Source organism: Benincasa hispida, chromosome 11 (genome assembly GCF_027475165.1).
Source record: "Benincasa hispida cultivar pf3 chromosome 11, pf3_genome.v1.1, whole genome shotgun sequence".
NCBI lineage: Eukaryota > Viridiplantae > Streptophyta > Magnoliopsida > Cucurbitales > Cucurbitaceae > Benincasa > Benincasa hispida.
Window position 1 is genome coordinate 76,206,972 of NC_143488.1, and position 27,935 is coordinate 76,234,906.

At 36.5% G+C, this 27,935-nt stretch overlaps 1 protein-coding gene across 1 annotated transcript; it reads left to right on the plus strand.

Moving 5' to 3' along the window:
• The first annotated feature begins 6,885 nt into the window (after positions 1–6,885).
• Positions 6,886–7,383, plus strand: LOC150032904 (uncharacterized). The gene has a single exon (XM_090307076.1). The coding sequence runs from the start codon at positions 6,886–6,888 to the stop codon at positions 7,381–7,383; it is 498 nt and encodes a 165-aa protein (XP_090163202.1).
• Positions 7,384–27,935: the final 20,552 nt, after the last annotated feature.

Consider the following 27,935-nt stretch of genomic DNA (forward strand, 5'->3'; position numbering starts at 1 on the left):
TTAGGTAGAAAACTATATAAAAATTTTATTTTACAAAACACCAGGATCCATAAAACACTAACGTAGTGATACAAAAATGCATATGCCTATAATAGTGAGTTTGTTGGTTGGCTATTTGAGCGACGTCCAGTTTTGCCACCTACGCCGTGTCTTTACCTACAAAGTCTGTAAAAATAGGATGAGTATATAATATACCCAGTAAGTAATTCTCACATTGGGTAGTGACCAAATGCACAATCACATGCGACATGTTCTGAAAACATATGATTGAGACCGAAAACATATAATAACATATGGTGCGGTTATGCTTCTAACGTAAATTTCTTCGCCCTGATAGGAAGATGAGGACTTAGTCGGAAACTAACTCATCTGATGATTAACGGGTCATGCAGTCAGTAGGGCCAGAGTCGCATCCAACATCAACCATTACCATAAACGTAAGTTTGGACTAGAGGGGTGCAACCATACATACCCTGTTAGTCCCTAGCATAAACTTGACATAGAATTGGGTCTAGAGGGGTGCAACCATACATACCCTGCTAGCCCTAGAATAATCTTGACATAGAATTGGGTCTAGAGGGGTGCAACCATACATGCCCTGCTAGTCCTAGAAGCATAACCTTTATCTAATTAAAATTTAATCTTATAAACAAACATAATGCATGGGGTCCCTTATCGATAAATGTATTTTAAACATGTAATGCAACATAACAATAACATAATTATGTAACATATTAAAGGTACACTACCATGAAACACTGGTGAGATAACTACTTACCTTGACTGCGATCCTAGTTATTCCTTATTATTCATTATGGTTTAATCAGTAGAGCTTTCCCTTTTAAATCAGAAAGAAATTTGGGCAGCACTTCCCTCACGTTTCCTCCTTCAAACTAACAGAATTACTTCACCCTTTTCATACGAATTTTACTACTGAGTTTGGTTTGAGAATCAATTTAACTTTCAGCCCAAAGTCTCCTATTTATAGCCATTTCCAGCTCTTCTCTATGTGACAACTCATCCTATAAATGGCTTCTATAAAATTACTTAGGTTTAAGAATTTCTCTTAATAAGACACCTAATTTTGGCTAACATTTGCCATTACGTCTTCAACCTTTGTTTGTATTCAATTTTAGGGTTCTCCATGTATAATCTATAAGATCGTGGCCAAACTCAACGCATAATCCACGCTTCTATCCAAATCTCGCTCTCTTTGTTCTCAGAATCTTGCTCTCTCTAGCTTTCTCACTGGTTTGGCTCTCATGACTCTCGCTCCCGCTCCCGCTCCCTCCCACTGTCTTGTTGAGAATCTCGCTCTCTTTACTCTCGCTCTCTCCAATTTTCTCTCCACTCTCGGTAGTTTTCACGCATGGGTTGTCTTCATTGCTTGTGGATTCCACTTCCCTTTTTTAACTCTTTCAAATTTTAAGAGTATATGGACAATTAATTCACCTCCAATTCTTCCAATGAGCAGTGTCAAAACAAAAAGTTATCTACTGTTCTTTGTCTCCTGAATTAGCTAGTGTCCAACTTCTAATTAATCCTCCCTGATTCTGCCCCTTATTCATTATTTTTGGATAATTAATAAATTTCTTATTTTTTTCCAATTCTAAATTTTCACCCGACTTTCCTATTAAGTTTATATATTTTTCATTCTTAATTATATATTTTATTTGTTTTTCCTACTTTCTAAATTAGGGTTAGGGTATTACATTTACCACCCCTTTAAATAAAATTTCGTCTTGCTTAATATTTGACATTTAAATTCTTATAGTATATGCGTACAAATTTGAGTTGTTACAAAAATACTTAGTAATTATGTTTGGAGAAATTGAATTTCTTTTATGATGATAAAAACACCATATTCAACATAAATAAACAATATTTTAATGCTTTCATTACTTTAACTAAGATGAGCTTCCTATTGTCAACTAGTAGAACTATTCCACTGAATTAAGTATTCACCAAAATTTACAATCTAATTTTAATGAAGAAAAATTTTGATACTGAATCATTATTCAACTATCAAGGTGTGAATATATATTCTCCACCAATAACTTAGTAAATAAAATTTAATTATTCTTATTTTTCTTCCTTTTGAGATATTTCTAAAATTCCTCATCATGCGATATCTCAAACTAATTTGGAAACATTTTACTTATCAACTTTAGTCATTATGATTTTTTTGGGCTCAGATAATGCTTAACTTTGGAGGTCATATAGCTTCTCAAGACTTCAACATACAATATGTTTCGTCATGACTTTATTTTATAGTCCAAACACATCATATGTTATTTAGACAATAAAAGTTGACTATCATTGTAAAGATTATTCATGAACACTTCATGAGTTGACAACAATTCCTTTTGAGAACATTTCCCAAATAAAAGATAAAATTACTCTGTCATTATGTGTTAATGACATTTTCAAAGTAACATATTTATCAAACCCTTTGACTTATATAGGTAATTAAAAAAAATTAAAACCTCGAAAGAAAATGACATAGCTTTGAACGATATAAAACATATTAATTGACTATATGCAAGCTCTTACCCATTCTAGTTCAGCATAGAAATAAAAAAAAATGAATCCAATATATTTAAGATAAATTTCATCCATATTAATTCAAAATTTCTATTGCTATGATACTCAAGTGAGTTAGAATAAGCACCACTAAAGGGTGGTCAGTCATTCCTTTACTGGAATGATTCATTCTCAACTAATTTTTATACTAAAATAATTCTTATTCCTATAACAATTAGTTACCATTTATTTGGTCAAGAAATTATTAACTTGCTTAAAAATTTATTGTAAGTGTGACCTTCCATTTTAGACGCTTGAGCTCTGCCCTAATAAGTCAACTGTAGGGAAAAATCGATTGGGGCCAAGACTAAAGCAATCCTATTTATTTCTCGAATTTGAGTAAAAATTCATGTAAACACCATCCGTAGGGGGACACAAGCAAAGGTGACTCGAGACCGAGCATGAAAGTTTACTGTAAACCAATGAAGGAGACCATGAGATGTGTTGACACACTTCCCTCTCCCACTCATTATAAGCACTCTCTCCATTCACCTTGGTATTGACCTATGCAAATATCATCCACAAGGGAACACAAATAAATGTTCTTGAGCCGAGCATAGATCTCATGGTGTGAACTATTTAGGAAGAAATGTGAAAAGGAAATTGAAGTATTATACATCATTTTCCTCCCACTAATTGTTTTACAAATGAGGGTTCATTACTTACATAAATTAGATTAATAAATTTATCTAAGTGAATTGTTAAATTGGCCCAATATAACTCTTGTACTGGATAGTTTAACAATATATGAGTATTCTTTATTAAACACTTTAATAAACTTAATCATTTATTGCATGCTTATAACATTATTGTCTAATTCACCTTCCTGGTCGGTTCCCAGGTACGGGTGTTCCATTTTTGTGAACTTAAATACCCAAGCCTTAGACAGAACATTCCTTAGACAAAGGTCCCTTATAGATAACTATGTTATAAATTTAATTTTTTATTATTTTTATTTTAATCCTATTAAAAATAAAATAAAAGATCAATCTGTTTCTAATCACATTAGAAATATACTAACATAGGTCTAGGTGAAATCAATTTTAAATCATTTAAAATTAATTTTAACCTATGTTTCCATGCAACTCTTGATTATAGATATTAATTCTAATTTCATTAAAATTATAACACTTGTAAGGTTTGATGAAACAATTAAAACCTAAACCATGCATCTAATGACATACATAAAAATATAACAATTATATTTCTAAGGTAATACCATGCTTCATGCATTTCCATTTTCATTATATAATATAACACTTATATTATCCAATAATGAAAATAAACAACACATCCACCACATAATATAACACTTATATTATACATCATACAATATCACTCTTATATTAAAATATGATGCATGGACGTGTTACTATGCATGCAATCATATAATATAACTTTTATATTAAATATGATGTATGATCATGCTTTACTAAATTATGCAACTATATAATAAACTCTTATATTAAAAATGATGTATGATTTTATGTTAATCTTATAGCGGGATTTTAATCTATATGACATACAGTATGCTATATAAATAATAATACATCACCTGTATAATAATATAAATAAACAACAATGGACCAAAATTGGCATCCTAAGCAATTAATTAAATTAATATAACAAAAAATTTATATTAATTTATATTAATCAAAAAACAAAAAAATAATTAATAAATTACAAATTAATTAAATAAAACAAAAAATAAACTAAAAAAACAGCTTCAGAATCGTTGCACCAGTTTGAACCTACGATCTCAATTGGCCTGACGCACACATGACAGAAACTTGGAGCATTGAAACGCTGCGTTGAGGCGTTGCGATGTTGGTCTTATGTTGCAGTACCGTAGGGCTATGTCGCATGCAGCCTCACAACGCTCCGTGCAGTGTTGTAATGCCGCAATTAGAGTGTAGTGACGCGGGGCTTTCTGCCTTGTAGGGCAAGCGGCACGATGCTCTAGCCCTATGTTCTAGGGAAGAAGGCTTACTCTGCCTCGTCCATTCATCCGATTTGCTTTGTTTTTGCTCTAGATTTTTCCAAATTGAAGCCGGAACCACATCATGAACAACATGGACAAAATTACAAACTCTATAGTAGAATTTAAATGCCCAAAACTCCAGGCAATTACAACTTTAAACAACTTTAAAGCAATAAATCTAGCTAATTTTGAAACATCCATGTGCATTCATTCATAATGCAGTGTTAAATCCCACCAAAACTCCGAAAATAATTTAGAAAATAAAATTCAAAGATGATATGGCACTGATACCAATTGAAGGAAATTGATTTCCCATACAACAGAAGCGAACGATTGCTTGTCTTTGAAATCATTTTACAAAACTTAATTAAACGGAGAAATAACGGAAACTTATAGGATAAACATCCACCCTTAAGCATGCTTCTAAGAATACAGAGAGGAATAAGGGAAGAAATTAAACTTACCCTTGAAGATCCCATCTTCTCGCTTCCTTTCCGATGGTCACGATCACGAATGGAACTTCTTCTTTCGAACCTTAACACCACAAACAAGGTAGCAAACTCTTTGCTTTTTGGCCACCACCAAGAAAGACTTTGTTGTTATTCTTAAGGAGAGAATCAAATGAGAGTTGTGGGCTTCCTTTTGGTAAAAACGGAAGAAGAGAGATCTTGAGATTCAGACAAAAAAGCAAGCCAAGGGATGTTATACAGAAAGTGAGGAAGAAGATGATTTTGTCTCATAAAGTCACGTCTTTCCAAATGAAGTTTCTCAACTCATTTTTTCTAACTTTCTCAATAACTCCCAAAGAGTTATATTTAATTTGAATTTAAAAAATTCAACTTTAATTTAATTATATTAACCAATTAATATGATTAAACCATATATTATACCTCATATAATATATAATATATAGTTTATTATATCACATATAATATAATTATAGTTTATTATCTCTCATAAAAGCTATAGTATTAATATGAATCATATTCATATTAATTTTAGTCTATAACTTTTTATGAATCACATTCATATGATTAATATTTGAATTATTTTCAAATATTTATTTCTCTCATAAAACTATATAGATTTAATATTAATCATATTCACATTAATTTTAATAGTTTTTATATGAATCTCATTCATTTAATAGATACTTAAACCATATTCAAATACTTATCTCTTTCATATAATGTCAACATACATTATACTTTATAATGTATAAACATACATTATATTAATTGTATCTTATACAATTAATTCCCTTTAATTAATTTGAACGATTCAAGTTAAATCAAAATTAATTTGATTCTCTTTAGTCCTTATTGAGCTAACAAGGGGACATTATGGACTTACAGATTGAAGCTCCAATGATATGAGATTAATTGATTAAACTCTTTAATCAAATTAATCAACATTTATTAACTGTCGGTCACTCCACTAAAGGCCAAAAATTTCACTCTTCGAACTGAAGATATATTTATGTGTCCATTGGATATAACCAATCAACAGTGTGTTGACCCTTCAAAAATTGCTCGTAAGTACAGTTGGGTCAAAATTATTGTTTTTCCCCAGACTCTTTAAGTATAACTGATCTATCTAATGAACAATTAGTCATAGTCCCACTATAACTACACCTCTCTCTGGCCAGTGAGAAGGTGAAGGCCCTTATTGTTCAAAACCCAGAATCACTTCTTAAGGGAGCAATCCATCTACTTACCCTAACAAAGGGAAAGCGTGAATTCTATCTTGTTTAATTGAGTTCCCAGCTCCTCACTCAGACAAATTTCCAAAATGGTAAACACATTTAGTTGGCGAATTTGTTCACCCTCACCCATACAAATCAAAGGACCACCTTCATAGGCAGGAGTTCACAACTTAGTCTGGATTAAGGTTAAATCACCTATGGTCATCTTGGTGAAATGTAGGTCTTTTTTAGCAACAGTGTTATAAAGAGAGACTTAATATTTCGTAGTCCTGTCTTATACAAACTCTTTGTATATGATACCCCTCTCACGTGTCTCTACATGAATGATCAGAATCATATCATTTGTAACACTGTACAATAATTGTAATATTTACAAAGCAGGTCGTATCAGTAGTAGTACTAGGATAAGACACCCAACCTTATCGATATACTACAGTCCATTTAGGTTACTATTTAAACATGATCCACATGTATGTCTACCACATACATGTTTAAGTTACATAAAATAACCTTGGATTTTTCTTAATGGATTATTGCATATAAAATAATCAACTATTAATTCAAATAAAATATAACTACGAGGCTTTAGGACATACATCCCAATAGTAAAAAGAACATGAAGTGCTACAATTGTGGAAAGAAGGGACATCTGAAGAAGGATTATTGGAATCTAAAAAAGAAAGATTCCAATTCTCAGGAAAATGTAGCAAGCACCTTAAATGAATGTGGTGTCTTATCTTATGAAGTAGTGATAACTATGGATGACATGAAAAGAATGGTTGATGTATGGTTCTTCAACTCAAGAGCCACTTATCACATGATCTCTCATCGAGAATGGTTCCATCATTATGAACCAACCTCTGAAGGATCTATGTTCAGCTGTAACAATCATGCCTTGAAGATTGTCGGTGGTGGAACTATCAAGTTGAAGTTCCATGATAATATAGTTCGACCAAATCAACAAATGCGACATGTAGAAGGCCTGAAAAAGAACATGCTCTCATTAGGTCAACATGATGACTTTAATTGCAAAGTTGTAGTTGATAAGGGAATCATGAAGGTGATTCAAGGTGGGCTAGTACTTATGAAAGGAAGAAAAATGGATGCCAACTAGTACATGTTGGAGAGAGAAACTTTGCAAGAAGGAGAAGCAAAGTTACTTCAAGTAGTCGAAGTGAAAAACTCTCAATGATGTGGCATCAGAAACTTGGACACATGTCTGTAAAGGGATTAACTTCCCAAAGCGGAAGCGTATGAACGTATTGTGTCTCTATTTTTTTTTTTACAGAACTTTAAATATGAGAGTGACGGAAACAACAGGATAAACAATAGACTCTTAAGCATGCTTTTACTGAGAAAATACAGAGAGGAAAGGGAAGGGATATCACATACCCTTGAAAAACCGTCTTCTTACTTCCTCTCCACAGCAAGATCACGAACTAACCTCCTCTTCTTCTCCCATTAATAGCAACATGAACACAACGAACAATGTAACAAGGACACCACCATAATGTCTACCTCGTTATTCTGAAGGTGAGAATCAATAGAGAGTTGTGGGCTTCTGTTTGTTAATTTTGGTATAAGGGAGAGTTTGGATGTGTTTTTCCTTGGGAGAAAATTGCAAAGGAGATTAAGGAGCAAGATCAGAGAGAAGAGCACAGAACACTTCTGTATGAGATCTTGAATATCACGTACAAAAACTTCTCCTCAAATAACTCCCCACTCCATCAAAATAACTCCTTAAGGAGTTATTTTTAAATTCAAAATTAAAAAACAATTTTAATTATATTAACCAACTAATAAAATTAAACTATATATTACATCTCATATAATAGTTATGAAGGAAATCATAAACGGGGATCTCCATGAGCAACGGAAGTGGATCGTTCCATATTCCATTCGAATAAACACAACAATTACAGTCTTAAACGGAAACATACAGATTATGCATCAATAGAAATTACAACATACTACAAGAAGATTCAAGGGATAGAATATGCGTACCTTTGAAGAACAATTCTTCAAGTATCCCTCGAACAGTCTCCAATGCGTCCGCAGTAACACTCAAACGCAACGAACAGAACATGACCTCCACGAACGTCTGAATACTCTTCGAACCCAATCGAGTCCAACTTGATTCAAGAACTGAACAGGAACACCACCACAAGTGTTACCTTAGTATTCTCGGTGTGAGAATCCAGGAGTTGTGGGCTCTGTTTGATATTGCCTTGAGAAAGATAGGAGGTAAATAATCGAGTAAGTGAGAGATAAGAACACTGGCTATCGCATAGACGATGTACTCTTTGCTTCTTGATAATGGAAGCCTATCACATAGACTTTTCTTCTTGATCGTGTAGCAACAATCAAAAGAGTAACTATCGTATAGTCAACACTTAATTGATCGTTTAGGCTCTCAACAACTATCGCTTAGTAAAAACTCTTTTTACTTGATAGCCTTTTCTGTAAGAATTATCTGAATGGAATCAACTACTAATTTTGAAAAAAAAATTTCCTTTTATCTCATAGTTATCATAAAACTTCCAATAACCTCCCACTCATATCGGTTATTAGAGAAAAAGAATTAATTATCATATAATTAATATATTATAAATAAATATGATAACCAACTTATCATATTATATTTATAACTTAGAGTTTTAATATTTCATCATATAAAGCATATAAACCATAGTTCTTTTTCTATTTTATGGTATTTAATATAAATCATATTTATATTAATTCTTCCAATTAATGTATCTAATACATCATCACAATTATATCACATATAATTGAATTTCCTCTTGTTAATTTGAACATTTCAAACTGACCCAAAAATATAATTCTCAACTTGAACCCATTGAGCTACCAAGGGGACCTTATGGACCTATAGCTTGAAGCTCCAACGGTACGTGAATAACTGATTAAACTCTTTAGTCACGAGATACACCATCCGTTAACTGTCGGACACTCCACTAACGACCGACAGCTGCACTTTTCTCACTATAGATATATTTCTGTGTCCATATAACCAATCAACAGTGCGATAACCCTTCACAAATCGCTCGTAAGTATAGTTGGACCAATTTACCATTTTGCCCCTGTAGTTACATCTAACTTCTTAAGTATCACTGATTCCTTTAATGAACAATAAGTCATAGTCCTACTATGACTGAGTCCTCTCTTCCAAAGAGAAGGTGTGACCACTATTTTCAAGACCCGAAATCAGCCCTTAAGGGAGAAATTTATCTACTTACCCCTACTTCAGGGAAGGAGTGAATTCTATCTTGTATCCAGCTCCCCAATTAGACAAATCCCCAAAAAGGTAGGCTTGTTGAATTGACAATCTGGCCACTCTCACCCATACTAATAAAAGGACCACCCTCATAGGCAGGAGTTCTCAAAATACTCAGGATTAAGGTCATGTCACCTATGATCATTTTAGTGTAAGTCTCAATTATCAACGGCGTTATATAAAAGACTAATCATTTCGTGGTTTGGTCTTAAACAAACTCTTTATATATGATACTCCTACTTGCATGTCTCCACATGAATGGTCAGGATCAGATCGTTTGTAGCACTTTATAACACTTATAAATATCTACAAAGCGGGTCGTATCCGTAGTTTCACCAGGATAAGGTATCCCTCCTTTGTCTTTATACTACAGACCATTTAGGTTATTACTTAAGACATGATCCACTTATGTGTCTCACATACATGCTTAAGTTACAAGAAATAACCATAGATCTTAGTTTATTGGATATGAGTAAATACAAATAAAATATATTTATTTTATTTATAACAATGTGTACAAAATGTTTACAAACTACGAGACCATCGAGAGAATTAGGACACTAATCCCAACAAGATAATCTATAGTTTATTATATTATATATAATATAACCTATAGTTTACAATCTCTCAATATAACCTATAGTATTAATATGAATCATATTCATATTAATTTTAACCTATAGTTTTTCTATGACTCATATTTATATAATTAATATTTGAATCATATTCAAATATTTATTTCTCTCATTAAAACTTTATATTATAATATACCTCATACAATTAATTTCCTTTAATTAATTTGAACAATTAAAATTAATCCAAAATTAATTCGATTCTCATTAATCCATATTGAGCTAACGAGAGTACCTTATCGACCTATAGATTAAAGCTCCAGTGATACAAGATTAATTAATTAAACTCTTTAATTAAATTAATCAACCTTCATTAACTGTCGGTCGCTCCACTAAAGATTGACAATTGTACTATTCGCACTATAAATATATTTTTATATCCATTGGATATAACCAATCAACAGTGTATTGACCCTTCAAAAATTACTTGTAAGTACAGTTGGGTTAAAATTACTGTTTTACCTTTGTAGAACATCTGACTCCTTAAGTACTACTGATCCCTATAATGAACAATTAGTCATAATCCAACTATAACTGAACCTTTCTCGGGTCAAGAGAGGGTGTGGCACCACATTGTTCAAGACCCAGAATCAGCCCTTAAAGGGGCAATTTATCTACTTACCTTAACAAAAGGAATGAGTGAATTCCTTCTTGTGTAGTGATGCATTGTAAATGTGATGCGATTATGGTGTGTATTTGCGGTGATGTGTTATGTGTTGCACATGCAAGTTTTCCTAATAAGACTCAAGTATAAGCCTCACTAGGTTTCCTGGTAAGTCCAGGGTCGAACACAGGGACTATTGAGTAAATATGTGATAGTAAATTTGATTCTCTTGCGGTGGTGAAAACAAATAAGTTGCATGGTGTTTTGATTAAGTATATTTCATATGCGACAGAGTTCGAATAAAGAGTTGATGAAATTGAGAATTGCAATGATTATGCGATGAATGGGTTGAGAGGGGGTTTAACTAACACTTCATAAGATTGCGTACAAGTTATGCGTTCATGCTACACACAAACAACAACATGTCATCTCTCAATGCAAATGCCATAATTCCTATTTCTAGGACGCAGACAATGTATACGAAAATGTCGATAGGACTTATGTCTAAGCCTCTATTCTTGTCTATGCGATGATGAATAATGCACACATACACAAGGTGACCGCATATTATCATATCCTATCTCTAGGGTGCATGTGATGCGTTAATAGAAAATAGAACTTATGTCTAAGTCTCTATCTCTTGCTTATGCAGTTCTAATCTAACTCTCTCAAGCCTTGATTCTAATCTGCCTCTCTCAAGTTTAGATTCTATCTTTAGACTACTCTCTCAAGCATATCTAAAGGGTGAATGTTGCATACATAAGACAAGATAATTGCATAAAGTATAAGTCCTAGGTCATGCTAGCTAAGTACTTCTCAACCCATTTAGAAATTTAGCTACTCATGCGAAGTATGGAGAAATTGAACATAAGTTGAAATGAGATTTCCATTTTCTATAAATAAAATGCAGATTACAGAATAGCAATGAAATATAGAGATAAGAAGCCCATAGCAATTTCTTGCTTCCCGTGGCCTTTTACACTATCTTTTTCACTCCAACTCTATCCAGATGAATATTCTTGCTTTCGCAAGTTCTCTCCCTTTGTAGCGCTTCCCGGCAGTCTCTTGAGTTGTCCAAGAATGATCTCTCGGCTTCTTCGTCTCCTTGCTCATCTCCGTCTTCTAAATCTAAGTATGTACGTGAAGCAATTTTGAAAACTAACTCTGATTGTCAATGGTGGCCTTCAGTATTTATAGAGCTCAAGGTGAAGAAGCTTTTCTCTCTAATGATTGCAATGATGGGCGGTCATTAAATCTCTTGCTCTGAAGCGCCGATTAATGGTCACCGAAAGTTGAGTGTACTTTCTACAGTGTGGCTTTAACAGCTTATCAACTAAATTCAGATTCGACAGTCATCAGCTTTCCGTTCCATCGTGATTTATTGTGCCGTCACCTTGATGCACATTCTTTATGCAGCCACCTTTTTTTAGCAACTTCTCACGATCACATACAATCACATGACTTTGGGACCGCAATCCTTTAAGCTCGCAGACGTCTAATTTCTTGGATCGCAATTTTACTTGTGTCAATGCATTTTTCCTACACAAAATAAGTAAATTAACTGCTTTTATGCGATGGGCGCATGCGATCGCAATTTTCTCAGTTTAGCGCTTTTGGACATGATATTATATATTTTTATCGTTGCATTCTCTCATTGTTTTACTTATTTGCGCTGTAATACCGTGCATTTCTACTCGTTATCATTTAGTTGTGTTCCAGCTTTCCAATCAAACGAATCCCCAAAATTGTAGGAATATTAAGTCGGTGAATGTGAACCCCGAACCCCGAATCCCAATTTCTTATTTAAATTATCTTAATTTTATACTTAATTGTGTGTCCCTATTTAAATTTGTATAAATAAGTTGAGTAGGTTGATGAGAAAGTTAGTATGAAATGGTGAAGAAGGGATGGGGATTTGAAAAAGAAAAATATGGAAATTGAGCTTGAGAAATTTCGGCTAGGTATAGAGAAGTTATGTGAAATGCATTATGGATGAAGAAAGGATTGAAGAACTAAGAAAGATATGGAAAATTATTTTGGGGAAAATCTGGAAAAAAAAAAAAGTGTAGAAGTTGCACGGAGACAAACAATTCGCGGTAGCTAAGAGTGAGATCGTTGAGAGCGAGATCATTGAGATCGAGACCAGCGAGATTGGGGAGGAAATGGGAGAGAGCGAGATTGGATATAAGATGGGAGAGAGCGAGACTAGAGAGAAAGCTGGAGAGAGCGAGAGTGGAGAGAAAAGTTAAAGCTGGAGAGAGCGAGATTGAAGAGAGCAAGACCAGCGAGATTGCTAGAGAGAGGAGAGTGAAGAGAGCGAGACCAGCGAGAAAGTGGGAGAGAGCGACAATACCGAGAGTGGAGAGAGCGACACTGTCGAGAGTGGAAAGAGCGAGAGCGCCTATGCTAGCCTTGCTTTGTCCGATTCGAACGTCACGCCCACGCCTCGTCTATGCATTGAACGGCCGAGCAAGCTTCTGGGCGATGCGTTGGGGTGGATTATGCATTTAAAAACCCTAATTTGAATACAAACAAAGCTTGAAGAAGTAAGGGCAAATGTCAATTAAAATCTAGGTGTCCGATTAAGAGAAATTCTTAAACCCTAAGAAACTGTGTTGGATGCGTTTGGGAAGAATACATTGAACCAAGGTGAAGTTAGCTTACGTTGATAAAGGGAGGATTAAACATTTGGCCATACAGCCAAGTAGGTACTATCAATCCCACGAGCAATTTGAACGCCTATAAATAGGGAGTTGGGATTTCATTTTCAAATCACACAAAAATCATAAATTTCGTAGAGAAAGTAGAGGGCAGTGAGGGTTCAGAGGAATGTGTCAAATTTGGACGAGAAGATCTTCCAATCTACTCGTGCGTTTGGAGTAATTTCAAAGCCATCTGAAATCTCTAGAAGTCTAGTTTTCATAGTAGGTTTGCCGGAGGAAAATCTCAAAGGAACTGGGCTGGAGGTTAAGAAGAAGGCAGAAGGGTCAGGCTGTCGGATCAGTCTGAGCCAGTCTTGAAGATTTTGAGATTCCGGAAAAACCACGAAAAATTCTAAGCTGAAATTTTATGGTAAGATTTCTAAGAAATTTTAGAATAAGTTTGTAGAAGGAAGTATTTCAAAATAAGGTTCGGAACTATGAGTAATCTAAGTTGTAAGTTGAATCTGGATTATTGGGGTGAAAAAGGGACCCGAGGAGCTACTAGAGTGAAAAGTTCCTAAGAAATCGAGGTGAGTGGCTAAAATGTTTTCGAACTAAAACTTTTTTTAAACTGTTTTAATTAAAATGTTTTACAGAAAGCATGTTTGCGAAAATATTCTCATGCCTACTAGTTTTATAAAGTGGTTTCCAAGCAAATTTGAATTGTGATTTGAACGCATGCATATTATTGAAAAACTATTTACATATGTATATGTATTGATTTTATCCAACATGCGTTACCATCTTTAAAGCCATGTTGTATATGTGTTATACTGTACGTGCTTTAAAGAGAAAAGTTGTTTATAAATAGTAAACTGCGATGCCGAAGTACAAGGAGAAGGCATCCACCCAACTAGATACTGAAGTACAAGGAGAAGGTATCTATTGGTACTGAAGTACGCTTGAGAAGGTACAAAGCCAACGGGATACTGAAGTACGTTGGAGAAGGTATCCTAGTAGTTCGATACTGAAGTACAAGGAGAAGTTATCTGAGCAGTAGTACCTAATGTGTGAAGGTACTTAGTGTAGCCACAAGTGAATAAAGTTAGAGATTGAGCAAAAGGGTTCTCTTTGGACTAGTAGTTGGTGTTGGGATTATTTTACCAGTTATACAGTACTTTGATTTGAGAAATGATTTTACTGTTTTATGTTTAAAACAGCTTTATATAATTTACGCTTGGAAAATATTTATGCTGCAAAAGTTTATATTTCAGATAAAACTATTTTTTGAAATTATGCATGAGAATTTACTATGTTTTCTCGGTCACTCACTGGGCTAGGTGGTTATTGTTAATATTGTACACATGTTACTATTGTTCATATAGGGACCAGGATTTGTGGGTTTTAGGACTTGTAAATCTAATGTTATAAATACTCTAGACATATTAAGTTTCTAAGTTAATAAATTGTGGGCCTAAAGACGTCCCGTTGCATATAATTTGTATTTGATATTAGAGTTATTCCGCAAGAGTTTTTAGGCAGTAAATGCCAGCCCAAGGGTTGATAACTGCTGCAGTCACGCCCTTCTCTAGGCTGAGAGGGTGATCTGGGGCGGGGTGTGACAGTGAATCTGGCCACTCTAACCCATGCACATCAAAGGACCGCCATCATAGGCAGGAGTTCACAACTCACTCAAGATTAAGGTCAAGTTACCTATGGTCATCTTGGTAAAATGTAAGTCTCTTCTAGCAACAATGTTATAAAGAGAGACTATTCTTCGTGGTCTAGTCTTATACAAGCTTTTTGTATAGAATACCCCTGCTTGCATGTCTCCACATAAATTATCAGGATCGGATCATTTATAACACTTTACAACAATTGTAACAATTACAAAGCGGGTCGTATCCGTAGTGTTATCAAGATAAGGTACCCAACTCTAACCATCTACTACAGACCGTTCCGGTTATTACTTAAACATGATCCACCTATATGTCTCCAAATATATGTTTAAGTTACATCCAATAACCTTGAATCTTATTTTATTGGTTTCGGGTTAATGCAACTAAATGTCAAATAAAATAACACTTATTTTATTAAATAAATAATATGTTTGTACAAATACAATTTACAAACTACAAGATTATGATATTTAAGGCATCCACCCCAACAATCTGAACAAGGATTAAAAGTTCTTGTAGAGTAGAATCTACTCGCAGGGCTTACTAAGGTCTCTCTACCCTTTTGTGAGCATTGTGTTATAAGTAAGCAATAAAAATTAATTAAAGTTTAACACATCAAATTCTAGAAGTAAAGTGATTCTAGGATTGGTTCATTCTAATGTATGACAAGCACCAGCTATATCTCTAAAAGGAGCAAGGTACTTTGTGTCCTTTATAGACGATTGCTCTAGAAGTGTTAGGTGTACCCATCTAGAAGTAGCAAGGTTGAAATAATATGTTTGATGTGTTGTAAATTGAAATGCCATTATGGTATGTATTTGTGGTGTTGTGCTATGTGTTGCACATGCAAGTTTTCCTAATAAGACCCAAGTATAAGTCTCACTACGTTTCCTGGTAAGTCCAGGGTCGAACAAAGGGACTACTGAGTAAATATGCAACAGTTAATTTGATTCTTTTGCGGTGGTGAAAACAAATAAGTTGGATGGTGTTTTGATTAAGAGAATTTCCTATGCGATGGAGTTTGAACGAAGAGTTGATGAAATCGAGAGTTATAATGAGTATGCGATGAATGGGTTGAGAAGGGGTTTAGCTAACACTTCCTAAGATTACGTACAAGTTATGCGATCACGCTACACACAAATAATAGCACGCCATCTCTCAATACAAATGTCATAACTCCTATTTCTAGGACGCATGCGATGTATACGTGATGATGGGCAGAAATGTACACTATTATAGGCCCTTTATTTAGAATTATGAGGGCTGTTAAGTAGAATATGTGTTGATTATACTAAAAATTCATGAGAAAGTGAGCTTGCGTCAATCAACAAAAAAAATCTCGGCTAAACCACTATTATGTGTTATTTTTCCTCAAATTGTCTATTTTTGTAGCTATCGTAGGAGATTGCATGGGGGAATCTCACCATTGTAGAGGCGATCACATAGGTTTAATGCATGGATGTTGCGGCCATTAACTGCATGCATCCATCGCATAAAGGTTGCAGCTACAGAGTAATAACCATAATAGAGGGATGAACGCAAGGGTGGTGGAATGCGATGATACTTCGAAAACCAAGCATGAACGTATACCTTGGGAGTATCAAAAGGTGATGTTGATATTTCACCTACCATGTCATTAGTAGCAGAGACTCAGGGCAGGTCCATCACGTCGTTAGCAGCAGAAATTCAGAGAAGGACCATTAATGTTATCGGTGATCAAGCTCTATAAATAGAAGCCTTAGAGCCCAACTTGAAATCATTCAAGCTTTTGCCTTAGGGTAGATCCTTGTGATCCAGACGAAAGTGTGGGAAGACATTCTTGAGAGTTTTTCATTCCTTCAACCATTCCGAATGACGATCGGTGCCCCGCCGGAGATAGATCTCGAGAGAGACTACTCCATCGCCCATCCATAGCACCATCGATAGCCTTGACACACATCTGATGGAAGCAAGACATTGCCCATCTGGCCCTCCATATCTCTTCTGTCTCTGTATTGTATTACATTGTGGCTTAAGAGATTAATACATTTTGTGATCAATGTATTTCTCTACTTCCTTCGATTCCATCTTCATTTACCTCTTCTTATCATCATTTACTTTCATTGCAATGACTAAGTAAGATTGCTAGAGTATCGCATACTTAATCATGTGACATAGACATATGAAGCATGTAGCAAACCACCGAGAGGTGTGTGTTGCGCGAGTATTGTGAGAAAATCCTATTTATTTAGTGTGAGGCTGTAGCAACACTTGTCTATGAGCGGTCGTAATGCTTGTCTATGAGCATAATCAACACCGACTAACTGTCCGAGAGGGTAAGTAGTTGAACTCACTAAGCGAAGTAATCCTAAGGATAGGAATAATCTTATGTCAATCATGCTTTACGTGATTACCTTGTCTTATGAGTGCATCATTCATCATTTGGGCATATTTGGGAAAGTAGTCTAAAAAACCAAATCTAGGCTTGGGAGAGTTAGATTGGATAACATAAGCAAAAATGGAGGCTTAAGAATAAACTCTGTTTGCTATTACACAACACATGCACCCTATAAATAGGATATGATAGTATACGGTCACATCGCATGCGTCCAGAAGTAGGATACGGTGGTATGCGGTCATCTTGTTTATGTGTGGGAGCACGTGAGCAAGAATAGAGACTTAGACATAAGTCCTCTCGACACTATCGTATATACATCGCATGCGTCTTAGTCAATTGTGTATAGCATAATCACATAACTGGCGCCGGCTGGGGTTACCCTTGCGATCAAGCTTATTGATGCGATGAAGTCATCCCATCCACCATTTTATCTATTTTTCCATACATCTTTTTACACGTTAACAGTTTCCGTGTCTCTAACTCTCATAGTCATACTTCCACTACTTAATCTGTTTAGTTAGAAGTAGGAGTAGCGCATAGCCCTTAAACTTCAATATTCTTTTATTCTTCGCCACAACCACATTACTTCATAACATTTAGCTACAAGTCCCTGAGTTCGACCTCGGATCACCTTGAGAAACTTACGATCTCGTTATACTTGGTGAGAGAGCAAGGAAACTTGTGGCAGAGACACATGGTCATCACATAGATTCTTAAACGCAAATTTCATATCCCTTAGTCCAACGCATGACCAGCGACACATAAAGAACGAATGATGAATGCATATTTAAGAACGAATGATGAATGCATATTTATTTACTCCATTTTCCACGCATCAAGTTTTTGGCGCCGTTGCCGAGGACTTGACAGCTAATAGTTTGTTAAGTTTTGTGTTTTCGTAGGTAACCTTTTTACCTTGGGCGTATTGTAGCTTGCGCGACCAATCTGCAAACAATATTTGAAGTGTAGGCGATGTGCCGAAAGCCAGTATTGACCCCGAGATAGGAAGAGAATCAGTCGCATGAGCTGAAAGCAGTCATAAGCGCTGACAGCCAACATGCGCCCAACAATTGACAGAAGTTCCAATGGTCAGGGCGAGTCTCTTTACCTAAGCAGTTGAGATCAATCTCCTGCATGGAAGACTCCTTGCAGTGGCGTCACTCCAATTTCTTCAAGGACGTCTTCTACTCTATCTTACCTAGCTTTCCTAGTTTAGTTTATTTAATTAATTATTGTTCTTTTGGATATGTGGCCATTTTCTTGGATATGGTGCGTTTGCTCCTTATAGGTGCGGCAATAATTCTCCTCGGTATGAAGTTACAACGGAAGAATTCTCTCCATCATTCAACGCATGGCTTTGACCGCATGAATTCTAAAGCATGGTCGTAAGTGCTAGTTTACTCAAAGGTTATTTTCTTGTTATCTTGTACGCATTATCCTTTTGAAATTATCTTTTGTCCGCTTGCCTACCTTTGCGTTGATAATTTAGCGTCCATGATGGTGCTCACTACATCCGCTAACTAAATATCGCAAGGTTCACCTCGCTTTTAATAGCTTCTTCAAAGTTTGACAGTCTAATATTTGTTGTGTGTAAATCTCTGCTCAAACATTTGTCACCGCATTCCTGATGAGTTTGTCTTTAGCCATTCGACAAGAGCACTGGCACTCTCTAAGTTTGGGGGTGGTAGTGGTCCCAGAAAAATGCATCTATCACATTGTGATGCTATTCAAAAAAAAAAAAAAAAGAAGTTTAGGAATAAAAACTCCACTGTCAGTGCAAAGGGGAAACTCAAGCTGATAAGAGTTAAGTTGTGAAAGGCACTTACCCGTAGTTAGATACTTCACATGAAACCTGTGCAGGTAAGCCAAAACGAAAGTAAGTGGCCATGATCAACGCATAAGAGCAATTCCTCTATCTGGCGCAAGCTAAATTAAACCAAGGTAAGAGTTGAGTTGAATATGGCACGCAACCGAAGTTGGTTTTCCGCATGACACCCGTGGGGCAAACCAAAATGAAGAGTGTAACTAGGTTCAACGCCGCATTCTAATAATAAATCGCAAGGCTTTGAATTGTTTTAAACGAATGCATTGTTAAAAGCTAAAAGAAAAGTTGTGAGAAATGAGTAAAAAGTTTATGAGCAGAGGCTTGCCGGATTTAAGCTTTGAAGAAGTCACCGAAGTTGAGGAGAGCGTTGCTGCCAAGGTTCGAGGTATGCATAAATTATATTCTAAGAGGCTGGTCATCGTAAAGGAAACCCAGAGGGTGAATTATGAATTCCCTAAGTATAAAGCATGCTTGAGGACAAGCATGATTTTAAGTTTGGGGGTGTGATAACGGGCAGAAATATACGTTATTGTAGGCCTTTTATTTAGAATTATGAGGGTTGTTAAGTAGAATATGCGGTGATTATACTAAGAATTCATGAAAAAGTGAGCTTATGTCGATCAGCAATAAAAATATCGGCTAAACCACTATTATGCATTATTTTGCGTCTAATTGTCTATTTTTATAGCTATTGCAGGAATCGATCGCATGCGGGGAATCTCACCATCGCAGAGGCGATTGCATACGTTCAACGCATGGATGTTTCGGCCATTAACCGCATGCATCCATCGCATAAAGGTTGCAGATACAAAGTAATAACCATAATACAGGGATGAACGCAAGGGTGGTGGAATGCGATGATACTTCAAAAATCAAGCATGAACGCATACCTTGGGAGTATCAAAAGGTGATGTTGACATTTCACCTACCACGCCGTTAGTAGCAGAGATTCAGAGCAAGTCCATCACACCGTTAGCAGCAGAAATTCATAGAAGGACTATTAATGTTGTCAGCGATCAAGCTCTATAAATAGAAGCCTTAGAGCCCAACTCGAAACCATCTGAGCTTATGCCTTAGGGCAGATGTTCGTTGAATTCATGATGCGAGCTTAGGAGTGTATTGTATAAAGTAATTGAAAAAAATAAGTGCAAATGTGAATGATGCGTTGATGCATTACTGATGCGCTAGTGATGTGCAATGGAACGCGTGACACTCCTCTATAGGCATTCAAGTTTTCCTAAATCAGATCCAAGTATAAATCCAACTCAGGTTCCTGGTAAGTCTAGGATCGAACTCAGGGATTCAAATTAAAGCTAACGCAGACCTTGCGTTGTAACTGTTGTAGAAATATCCTACGTGAATGTAGACATGAGTTATTTATACTAAGCTACTGTGTGCGTGCAAGAAGATACACAAGGGTCAAGTAGAAAATAAGGGGTCGTGTGAAAATGGAGTTTGATGCAGGGGATATGCGTCGATCTAAGTAAGATGCACACAAACAAGAATATGATGCGGATGAGATGACTTGCTTATCTTCGTTTATGCATTAGACTTCTATTCGGCACTTCTCAATGCGAACGTCATACAACACCCTATCTCTAGGATGTATGCATCAGTCACATGATGTAATAAAATATCAGTGCGTCTATCTCTAGATGTACTAAGCGTTTTTACTTAATGTTGGCTTGCTTATTCTCTTGAATAATTTAAGCTAATGTTGCTTTTACCAAGTGATTAAGTTGGCTTAAGCGTTTAGAATTGGATTTTGCATGAAGTTATAGATGCATCTAACATAAAAAAGAAATAAACAGTGGCAAAGTGAGATAGGTCAAATATGTGAATTTATAAAGAAACTAATTGTCTTTACAAAACCAATACTCAATCAAATGAGATGATGAAAACGATAAGTAAGATGAAATGAAAGAAGTCAAGCCACAGAGTACAATCTCTTGTCCTCTTTGGCTCAATTCTAATTCGTGTACAACCACTTGTAGAAGAAATGGAAGAAAGTTCTCTCTCGAGCTCAGCTTTCTCCACTCTTTAATTAGCTGGTGGTGGTTTTATTCCCTCTTATGTTCTTCTCGTCACCACAGAACAGCTCTGAAGTCTCAAAATTTCAGAATTATACAATAAGCTAAAGATCTCTTCATTTGGTGGGATTTCTTCTATTTATAGGCGTCGGTCTTCTCCAACTTGATGATGAGGCAGCATTAAATTCCATACCCTGGTCAGCCGCCTAACACTCAGATGCTTTTCAGACACCGCCAACTACAGATGCCCATGTTTGCAAATGGTGATTTGACACAAACAACCTGAATCAATGAATCTTCCTTGCGTTGAATCCCTCTGACGCATGCCCATGCGTTTGACATTGCCTGCGACACTTCGAATATTTGTTGAAATCCTGCAATATCATGTGTTAGCGCTACAGTATTTTAGCAATAAACATTCTTTTGCATGAGTTTGATAGTGATCAAGTAATTCCATACTTTTTCTCTAAAAATGATGAGATTTTATCATTAAAAACCCTAATTGTTCCAACTTTTGAGTCACAATAACTTGTATTTCTACAAGTTATCAGCAGATCCTTGTGATCCAGACGAAAGCATGAGAAGACATTCTTGAGAGTTCTTCATTCCTTCAACCATTCCTGCACAAAATAAGTAAATTAACTGCTTTTACGCGACGGGTACATGCGATCTCAACTTTTTACCATCGCATTCTCTCATTGTTTTACTAATTTGAACTATAATAACGTACATTTCTACCCGTTATCACACCCCCAAATTTAAAAAAATGCTTGTCCTCAAGCATGAGCTAAAGATTTTCTTTAAAGAGTCAACCGCCTTTACCCTACCTAACTTCTATCCTAGTCTCTTCCTAAAATATTTCTAATCTTTAGGACCGCAAGTTTAACCTTAAAAAAAAACTTTACTCGTTTTCAGGATATCGCATGATTTATTTGAAAACTTTTTCCAACCGGGGTGTTTCAAATGATTTTTATCCTTGCGTGATTTAGATATTCTTTATGTGATCTTGCGCTGATCCAAGTGCCCAGCCTTCGTTTTGGCTTGCCCCCACGGGTGTCATGCGAGCATCCAACTACGAGTAAGGCACTCTTTCTTAGTTTAAACTCATGCCCATTTCTTTTATTTGGCAGCAGAGTTGCGATCACTTGATTTATGCGTTGATTACGATTCCTACGTTCGTTTTGGCTTGCCCTCATGGGTGTCATGCGGACATCCAACTACAAGCAGGATCTGATCTCAATGTTATGATGATTTTTTTTTTCAAATCTCTAAAAGTAGCAAGGTTGAAAATAAATACTAGCACCCCCAAATTTATACACAACAATGTCCTCATTGCTGATAGACTGAAATAACTCATGTGATGCTCTTAGGAAAAATTATAAAAAAAAAATTCATGAATTGACTGTCCTAAGATTAAGTTAACTAAATAAAGTAATAAAAATTCAATGATTGCGTCAAACTAAAGAGGATGCGAGAAGTGCAAAATTTGGAATAAAGAGTCAAAGAAAAATACAACCCCCAAATTTGCCTTGTTGCCCGCATCATCTGTGGTAGAATCCTTTCTTGCGGTGGGTTGATTCCTTGATTGCGTTGGGCTAATCGAACTGGTCACGTGTTTTTAGTTTATCGCATAGCTCCACCGCAATCGTTCACTACGATCATTGCTAAATATTAAGAGGGTAAAAAGTATGAAAGACAGAGTTGATAATTTTAAAGAGTAGTGGTTGTACAAAAAGGTAAGTAAGTAAGTTCATGAAAGAAAGATATCAAAAGGATACTCCAAAAAATGCATCCTTGATGAGTTTGTGTCGCCTATCAACACAGGGACTGCTTCTTTCTTCTTCAATCTGGATTTTTCAAGTTCATGGAGGTTTTCTCTCCTTTTTTTGATCCTCTGGGATCTTGATCGCCTCAATCCTGAGCTTCTTCCCATTAATGCTCATCGTGATCTCTCCTTTGTACACATCAATTCAAGCATGACCAGTAGATAGAAATGGTCGTCCCAATATGATGGGCATATCTTCGTCTGCTTCATGATCTAGAATGATGAAGTTTGCTGGTAGAATGAATTTATCAATTGTGGCCAAGACATCCTTCAACTCTCCCTCAGGATGTACTAGGGACCTGTCAGTAAGCTGGAGAGTCTCCGTCGTGGGCGTCAGTTTTCCCACATTCAATTATTTGAAGATTGAAAGTGGCATTAAATTTATACTCGCCCCAAGATCGCATAGTGCTTAACCGATGTAGACCCCTCCAATTGAGCAGGGTATCGTAAAACTTCCTAGGTTGCGCATCTTCGGTGGGATTATAGTGTTTTACCTTTGTGTTACTACCACTGTAGCGATCTTTCTTTCATCATTCTGCTTCTTTTTCAATCTTTGCAGGAATGGTGGTAGTTGTACCTTCTCTATTTCGTGTTCTAGAGACTTGGAGGTGGACACAACTTCCGATTTCATCATCTCGGGCTCTTCTGATTCATCTTGTGTCAACGGGTTCTTGGATTCCGTCGTATTCAAATTGGTCCTGCTGGGCTCTTTCCCTTCTTCCGCTGTCGTCTTTCCCTGTATTCCCTGGGTTGTGAAGAAGCTCAGTTGAGCTCGGCAACGTCCCTTGCGGTTTATTTTTCAGCTCGCCCACAATCTGTTCTATTTGGTTCTCTAGATTGTGGATGGAAGTCGCCTGGTTCTAGAGGACCGTCTCGTTCTTCTCAATGTACTACTTTAATAGGCTCTCCAGGAAGGATGATGGCGGTGCTTGCGAGCTGCTGGCTTGATGTTGTGGTTGACCGTTCGTTTGCTGGAAAAATCCTGACGGCCCTTCTTTTTGCACCATTGGTTGATAAATCTGTTGTTGGTTATTTTTCCAAACGAAATTAGGGTGGTTTCTCCACCCAGGGTTGTATGTATTAGAGAAAAGGTTGTTCTTTATAAAGTAGACTGACTGTAGGTTTCTTGGACATTCTTCAATTGGATATGATTCTCCACAAGTAGCACAACTCGTGCTCGTCTGTTCAATTGCGTTGTCCTATCCTCTTTGCGTTCTAGGGTTGTTGATTGCGATGCCCTGTAATAGATTAATCATCGCATTCATTTGATTCTGTAGAGATGCAATGACCCTATTGTTTGCGTTACATTCTCAAGTTTTTAGTCGTTGATTGCTTTCCTGCCAATCTTCGTGATTCTTTGATATGCGATCAAGGATATTTTTAGCCTCATCATAAGTTTTATCAAGCAGACCACTAGTTGCCACCGCATTGGTAGCTGTCTGCGATGCAGGGTTCAAATCGTGATAAAATATCTCCATTTGGAGACAATCTGGTAATTTGTTGTGCGGATAATCTCGCACCAATCTCTTAAACCTCACCCATGCGTCGCTGAGCGATTCGTCTATTTCTTGTTCGAAATTCGTAATCAGCTTCCTCCTTCTTGCATTCTCGGCAGGAGGGAAATATTTCTTCATGAACTTCTCTATAACTTATCCTACGAAGTTATCTCCCTTGGTTCGAGGGAATATGCCAATTTCCTTACTTGATCACATACAAAAAATTGGAACAACGTTAGTCGAACTTCTTCAGCTGAGATATTTGGGAACACAAAAGTATTACAGATTTCAATGAAACTCCGGAGATGGGCGTGCGGATCCTCGCCACGCCTTCCACCAAATTGTCCAGTTGTTTGGATCATCTGTAACATAATCGGCTTCATCTTAAACCTCGATCCGTCCAAAACTGGCCTTATGATTCTTGGAGAGAAATCATATAGGTTAGCTGACGCATAGTCCCAAATTGGTCTATTGCGGTCATTTTCCAGGAGAATGGGATTTACCATGATGTTGTTTGCATTTTCGGCTCTTTCTTCCGGTTGTTCCGCCATTCTGGGATTTCTTTCTTGTTGTTGGCGGTTGTTTCTCTGTCTTCTTCAGAATGTTCTTTCGATCTCTAGGTTGTAGTTGGGCTCAGTAACGTGTCTTTCGATCATGCGACGCTTGATTCTTCCCTTACCAAAGGAATTGCAGTGCATAGAGGTCAAAAGCTACAAAAAAAAATCAAAAGGTTTATTGTTAGCGCAATATATACTACCGTAGTCCCCGGTAACGGCGCAAAAAACTTAATGCGTTGTAAATTGAAATGGGATTATGCTGTGTATTTGCGGTGATGAGGTATATGTTACACAATGCAAATGCGACGGTTTCCTGGTAAGACCCAAGAATAAGCCTCACTAGGTTTCCTGGTAAGTCCAGGGTCGAACATAGGGACTACTGAGTAAATATGCGACGGTTAATTTGATTCTCTTACGGTGGTGAAAACAAATAAGTTGGATGGTGTTTTGATTAAGATAATTTCCTATGCGACGGAGTTGAACGAAGAGTTGATGAAATTGAGAGTTACAATGAGTATGCGATGAACGGGTTGAGAAGGGGTTTAGCTAACACTTCCTAAGATTACGTACAAGTTATGCAATCATGCTACACACAAATAATAGCAGTCATCTCTCAATGCAAATGCGATAACTCCTATTTCTAGGACACATGCGATGTATATGAAAAAGTCGATAGAACTTATGTCTAAGCCTCTATTCTTGTCTATGCAATGATGAATGATGCACACATACACAAGGTGACCGCATACTATTATATCCTATTTCTAGGGTGCATACGATGTGTTAATAGCAATAGAACTTATGTCTAAGTCTCTATCTCTTGCTTATGCGGTTCTAATTTGACTCTCTCAAACCTAGATTCTAATCTGCCTCTCTCAAGTTTAGATTCTATCTTTAGATTACTCTCTCAAGTATCCTTAAAGGGTGAATGACGCATACATAAGACAAGATGATCACATAAAATGTAAATCTTAGGTCATGCTAACTAAGTACTTCTCAACCCATTCGGAAATTTAGCTACTCATGCGAAATGTGGAGAGATTGAACATAGATTGAAATGAGATTTCCATTTTCTATAAATAAAGTGCTGAATACAAAATAACAATGGAATTTAGAGATAAGAAGCCCGGTAAGCAATATCTTGCTTTCTGAGGCCTTTTACACTGTCTTTTTTACTCCAATTCTGTCCAAATGAATATCCCTGCTCTCGCAAGTGTTGCCCTCTCTCCCTTTGTAGCATTTTCCAGTAGTCTCTCGATCTGTCCGAGAATGATCTCTCAATTTCTTCGTCTCCTAGCTCATCTCCGTCCTCTAAGTCTAAGTATGAGTATGTACGTGAACGGACTAATGACTCTCTAACTTGTATATGATCTACGATTCCTTCTTTTACAATGATGGCCTTTGGTATTTATAGAACTCAAGGTGAAACAGCTTTTCTCTCTAATGATTGCAATGATGGGCAGTCATTAAATCTCCTGCTCTTATGTGCTGATTAATGGTCACCGAAAGTTGAGTGTACTTGCTGTGTGGCTTTAACGGCTTGTCAACTAAATTCGGATTCAACCGTCAGCAGCTTTCCATCCCATCATGATTTATTATGTCATCACCTTGATGTGCATTCTTTATGCGGCCACCTTTTTGAGCAACTTCTCACGATCGCATATGATCACATGACTTTGCGATCACAATCTTCCAAGCATACGGACGCCTAATTCCTTGGATCGAAATTTTACTTGCACCAACGCATATTTCCTGCACAAAATAGGTAAATTAACTGCTTTTACGCGATGGGCGCATGCGATCGCAATTTTCTCAGTTTAGCACTTTTGGACATGATATTGCTTATTTTTACCGTCGCATTTTCTCATTGTTTTACTTATTTGAGCTATAATAATGTACATTTCTACCCATTATCACTCATCTAGAAGAAGACAGATGTGTGTTCAGTCTTCAAAGTATTCAAAGCACAAGTGGAACTTTAATCTGGTAAGAAGATTAAGTGTTTATGGATAAATAATGGAAGAGAATATACAAGTAACGAGTTTGCAAAATTTTGCAATCAGGAAGGCATTAAGTGAGGATGACTATCTCCATTGGTATGAGACATTTTGGGATGAAACAAAAAACAAAGCCATGAGGGTTTATGACTAAAGTGGACAAAATTATACCATCATGGAGATAGTTTGAGGGCCTTGTCTGAAGAAAATCAGATTCGCGATTTCCATAAGCAGCAGAAGAAAGATAATTCCAAATCACAATCATGAATGAACAAATACATTTACAGTCGACTTCCAATCAAGCGGTTATGCAAATAATATAGAAATTACAGCATGAAAGTTACAAATGAATATAGAGCAAACTCTATGCACATTTGAAGAAGCGTCTCCACGTTCTGTTGTGCACGACCGCTCGAACAACAGTAACCTTGAACGCTCGATCTACATGACTGCAATACCACACGAACACTTCGCGCTCGGGCACGAACTCCTCAATGATCGCCTCGGTCACGAACTCTTCAGCAACAGCACGAACAACCTTCAGAGCACCACGAACGGCCTCCACAGAACCTCGACGGTGTCGAGTTGAGTCTGACACCACCAACAAGGCTACCTTGGTATTCTCGTTGTGAGAATCCAGAGGTGGGCTCTATTCGGACTTGGTATGAGGCAGACGAAGGAGGAAACACCGATCGTGTACACAACTGGGC